Genomic DNA, 5,729 nt, shown 5'->3' on the forward strand with positions numbered 1-5,729 from the left:
CTTCCCACGGCCTTTGTCCCAGTTTGCCTTGTGTTACAGTTTTGTGGGTAATTACCCAAGGCACAGGGCACTGGCCCTGTCTTATCCTCGTTTCCCTTAACGCCACCTGGCTCAGTGCCCCGACCTGGATCAGAGCTGTTGTGCAGTCAACAGTGGATGAAGGCATATTGAGACAGTAGCTAGCTACAGGCATGGATAAATGCATCCTGAATTTCTGAAAATTGTGTTCTGGTAGCATAGGTTTAACATTTCCCTGATTTGGGGACCCACTTTATCTTTAGCAAAATCTGAAGTAAATCAGCCTCACGAATTGTGATGATGACCAAAGCTGAGGTATTAACTACTTTTATCTTCTTGGTCACTGGAGTCTTACCTGAATCATGCTGCCTTGAGTTCTGAAACTGATGTGCTCTTGGAGGTTGTGGTGGAGTGTCAGTTCTTAATGTCTGGTGGGGCTGAAGATCGCTGTCCTCCCAAGAATCTGAGGAATTCGTTTAATGGACAGAAAACTCAGTCACGGGCATTTTTTCCTACAACTTAGGGAGAAGGAGGGCTTGTCTCTCACTACCCAGAGCTGGGATGAAAGCTGCACTTCAGCCTTAACTGAGTTCAGAGTGTGGTGGCTGACAGCTTCCTCCATGTGCTGCTGCCTCTGAAATTGAGATTAAATTTGTTTTTCTCATAATACAAACCCCCTTCTTTGGTTCCACCCTAGGAGCTTCTGAGATAAGCTCTGCTACCGACAGGCAGGCACAGCTACTTCTATAAAGACACACACAGCTGTCAGCCGGGTGAGGCAGGTGCAGGAATGGGGGAGGGGAGGGGCACAGAAACATTTTTGTGTAGCGGGACAGGGAGTAGAGATAAGGAAGGGAACTTAGAATTTAAATGTGCAATTGTGTTCACAGATGACAAAGAAAATTAAAAAACTGGAAAAAGAAACAATAATATGGCGTACCAAATGGGAAAACAATAATAAAGCACTTCTGCAAATGGCTGAAGAGGTGAGATGGTTTCCTGCGACTAAGGTGTAGTCTTAGTCATGGGGACTCCTTGAGTTCAGGTATCTATCGGGGCCGGGGACGTGTGCTGTAACACTACTGCCATAGCTGAGGACTCCAGCCCGTGTTGGGGCGGGGGTGGGATGAGTTGCTGGGTAGAATCTGTGACTTCTTTCCTGGCAGTTAGGTTAGGGACAGGGCCCTGAGTGAGGGGCTGAGCTTCCTACCACCCAGTTAATCAGCCCAGGCTTGTGTCGGAGATAGCATAAAACATCTAGATTGTGCTTTCTTCTACAGCAGTGATTTCTCAAACTTGAGCTTGCATCAAACTCCTGCTTGTTAAGACCAGGATTGCTGGGCTCCTCCCAGAGGCTGAGTCACTAGTTCTTGGGGGCAGAGGCAGATAATCTGCCTCTCTAACAAGCATGCAGGTGATGCTGATGCAGCATGTAGGGCCTTTCTAGCTTGACATATTAGGCTTTCAAAAAAGCAACAAAGTACGTTTTGCCTGTTTTATATAACACTTCAGGAAAGAAATAAAATGCTGGGGCACATGTGTACAGGAACCTTGTTTCGGCTGGGCGCAGTGGCTCACACCTGTAATCCCAGCACTTTGGGAGGCTGAGGCAGGCAGATCACGAGGTCAAGAGATCGAGACCATCCTGGCCAACATCATGAAACCCCGTCTCTACTAAAAATACAAAAATTAGCTGGGCGTAGTGGCACGTGCCTGTAATCCCAGCTACTCAGGAGGCTGAGGCAGGAGAATTGCTTGAACCTGGGAGGTGGAGGTTGCAGTGAGCCGAGATTGCACCACTGCACTCCAGCCTGGGCGACAGAGCGAGACTCTGTCTCAAAAAAAAAAAAAACTTCTCATCTAAAAATTGGTAGAGGAGAAATCTATGTAGAAGTGAGTCATTTTCTGTATGTAGGCCTTTGTGTCTGCTACTCTTTGTGATATCTTGAATTTCCTTAATAGTTCAACAGGAAATGTCTTAAAAAGTTTATCTTTGGCTCACGCCTGTAATCCCAGCGCTTTGGGAGGCCAAGGTGGGCAGATCATGAGGTCAGGAAATCAAGACCATCCAGGCCAACATGGTGAAACCCCATCTCTACTAAAAATACAAAAATTAGCTGCGTGTGGTGGTGCGTGCCTGTAATCCCAGCTACTCCGGAGGCTGAGGCAGGAGGATCACCTCAACCCAGGAGGCAGAGGTTGCAGTGAGCCGAGATCATGCCATTGCACTCCAGCCTGGCGACAGAGCAAGACTCTGTCTCAAAAAAAAAAAAAAGTGACAAAAGGAATTTAATTTTGTACCCCTGAAACAATATAATGGTGCTAAATCTCTCATTCGGTATAGTTATGGGTGCAGTCATGCTAGCTAGCTAGAATGTTTCGAGGCTGAAGAGATGGAACACGTGCCATAGGTGAGAAGTGTCCAATATGGCTCAGCTGACTTAATTTTTTTGTAACCTGATTGATATTTAACAAGGTTACAGAAATCCTCTTTTTTCTTACAGAAAACAGTCCGTGATAAAGAGTACAAGGCCCTTCAAATAAAACTGGAACGGTTAGAGAAGCTGTGCAGGGCTCTTCAAACAGAAAGGAATGAGCTCAATGAGAAGGTGGAAGTCCTGAAAGAGCAGGTATCCATCAAAGCGGCCAACAGGGATTTAGCAACACCTGTGACGCAGCCCTGTACTGCCCTGGATTCTCACAAGGAGCCGAACACTTCCTCCAAAAGAGCCCTGGGAGCGCACCTGGAGGCCGAGCCCAAGAGCCAGAGAAGCGCCGTGCAAAAGCCCCCGTCCACAGGCTCTGCTGCTCCGGCCATTGAGTCTGTTGACTAAGATGAGGTGTGATCACTGTATTGAGAGATATATTTTGTGTATAACTTTCTCTGTTAGTAGTTAACTATTGGTTTTGTGGTGAAAATTTTCTTACTTTTTCTACCATATCTGTATTTTCTTAGAACTACTGGACTTATGTGGTACAGGAGGCTGCTTAGCAGTTTTGAATAGTTTAATCTATAAATTTTCCTCAGCTGTGTTGCACATCGGCCTCATTCTCCCTCCACTGGACTGCATGTGTTCACTGCCTTGTCCTTCTTCTCCCTGCTCCTTGCACATTATCATCCTAATGAAAATCTCACTGACAGGGCCATTACAAGGGAACTTTGTTCTGATGATGGTTCCTTGATGTGAAAACAATATTAATTTAAATGTCTTAGCCCCCCCCCATTAATATTATTCAGAAAAAGAAAATACCAAGGTGATTAGTTTTGTCTAATAACTCATTTAAATGCCAAGCAAAAATAAAACTCTAGTGTTGGGTCAGAAGCATATTTGATTGAAATTAGCTTTTTGAAAATATTTATATCTCGGGACAAATTGAGATGGCCACATGCTTAGAATCCTAAGTTTTGGCAGAATATGTATATAAAGATGTCACTTGTGGACAAAATAGTACATACAGGCAAATCACTCGACAAATAAGCTTAGTGTTTATGTGACTGAACAGTCATCCTGCTTTGGTTTCAGGTGTGGGATTTGGACCATGAGGGGCTCTCGTAGAGGATGGTGGTTTGTGTTTGATTCTGATTTGGGATTTCAGTACATATTCTCCACTTCCCATGGACGGCCACTTATTCTTTGAAAACTGGTGTTCATGTTTGCCGTTCAATGAAGTCCCTTGTCAAAGACAAGGACGGTCAATTCACGTGTCACTTTCACTAGGCAGAAGTTTCTCCAATACCTTCTGGCTACTTGAAAGTTATTACAAAAATTACACCAGCAAAGTACTCCAGGTTTTTCAAAAGGGAATTTTCATTATGGATCAGTACCAACCGAAATTGATTTTCATTTCCAAAACAAACACTGGCACCAACATTTTTACTTTGGGAAGACTTGGCAGAGTGTTAGTCAGGATCTGTTACTTATGCATTCAGTCTGTTTCTCACCCCCTTCTTAGTTACCATCTCTTTTTTAAGAAGAAAAAAGAAAAAAAAAGCCACAGTATTATCAAGATCTCTACACTTGGACTGGGGGAAAATTTGAAATTAAGCACATAACTTTTGAATTAGTTATTTGTTTCAATGTTGAATGTGGCTCAGTTATGCAGATGATTAATCAGGCTGCACTGATGGAAGTTTTGACTTTGTCCCTGGTATAATTTGCATTGAAATACTTTATGAAATAAAAGGTTCTACTAGAACTGATGTTAGCACATTCCACTGAGCAAAACTATCAGACTGACACCTGTTAAATTGCTTACTGGACTGAATAAACTGTTTTGTCCAGTTAAAAGGGTTTTCTCTTTGTTACAAGTGTTATTTGTAAAGTCCTGTCACATTCATGGTCTAAACTGGGTTGAAAGAATTGAAAATTGTCCAGCAGATAGGAAACCGCCTGGAGTGGAGGAGGGTTGTATCTAAGCCTCCACCACCAGTCATGTTAATTCAAGGGGCCAGACAGTGGAGGAAAATAAATCCACAAAGATGATTATCTAATTACCATCAAAATGAGTCAGAAGCAAAAAACAATACCCTCCAACAGCCTCTTATGAGTACACCCTGTTCTGCTACTAAAGAAATACTAGACTAATTTCCCTGGTGGTGGGGGGAAATGCAGGTATAGATCAGAAATATAATCTACCTTAAAATTAGTACTAATGATCACATTTCACAAGAACTCTGCTGGATGTACAGCTCTTAACTTTTTATTAAGCCATTTGTGTAGCCCACCACGTTTTTTTGTGGTGCTTGTTCTGTGTGGAAGATTGTAAATCTTTCTTGGGCCTGTTGCATACTTCCAAGGGCTTTAAAGCAATGTGATTAACAGTACTTGGCCTGCTGCTTTTGGCTTTGTATTTTTAGCTAGATGCTATTGTAGTGTTGAAAGGATATGGATTCTGTCTGGGATGCATTTGTTGTCCTTTCAGAACCCTTCCTCCCATTACCCTGTGAATAAAAACAAATGGGACCCTCTGAGGACATCTTCCTACAGTGGTCACCTCACCAGCCCAGTGTTGTGGCTTTGTAGCACATCCCGTATCTACCATATTCTAGAACACTGTAATGCTACTAGGCTGGCCCAGAAAAGGTTTAAATGTTGAATTCACTTAAATTGCAATTGTTGCACCATCATGGAATCGTGATGTGTATTATTTATAGTGGCGGTAGACTCCAAGGTGTAGAGAGAACTTGGGTCTTGGGTAATATGGACCATTTCATCCTCAGACTTGTTAGGAGTACATTTCTTGGTCTTGAGACCAGTATTTTTCAGTTCTGTATGCAACTGCCTTTATTACACCTGGTTATCACAATTCAATTCTCAGGTGTTGCAGAAAAATCTACCTCTTTCAGACTGTAGATGGAAATAACTGTGAAAAAAATGATGCAGATATCTTCTAGTTTGTGCTAAACACACTGCTTTATTTTTACAGCCCACGTCTTTCATGAGGATACGAATTGTTAAGAGGCAGTCTTGTTTTGCTTTTCAAAGACATTTTGTAGAGATTTTTCACTAATGTGAATCTGATTTTATCTACTTGATTCTGTATAGATTAAGTAAATATGTATGATAAACTTAACAGCTTCTGTGTATTCTTTTATTATCCATGTGGCCTTAACTGTAGGAGTCCAAAGGTACCATTTTACCCATTTCTGCTCAAAAAGTAGACCCCCCCGCCCCCCCCACACCCCTACTAAGCTTTTAAAAAAACACAAG

The 5,729-nt window shown here is 42.6% G+C and overlaps 1 protein-coding gene across 1 annotated transcript in view; it reads left to right on the plus strand.

The window, feature by feature from the left end:
* TXLNG (taxilin gamma) overlaps nt 1–5,592 on the plus strand; it is a 58,983-nt gene extending 53,391 nt beyond the window's left edge. The window contains exons 9-10 of the mRNA XM_003261094.4: nt 909–1,004; nt 2,523–5,592. Coding sequence (XP_003261142.1) covers nt 909–1,004; nt 2,523–2,852 — 426 coding nt within the window. The 3' untranslated portion in view covers nt 2,853–5,592. The remainder of the gene's footprint in view (nt 1–908; nt 1,005–2,522) is intronic.
* Nucleotides 5,593–5,729: the final 137 nt, after the last annotated feature.

This window comes from Nomascus leucogenys, chromosome X (assembly GCF_006542625.1).
Source record: "Nomascus leucogenys isolate Asia chromosome X, Asia_NLE_v1, whole genome shotgun sequence".
Taxonomy (NCBI): Eukaryota; Metazoa; Chordata; class Mammalia; order Primates; family Hylobatidae; genus Nomascus; species Nomascus leucogenys.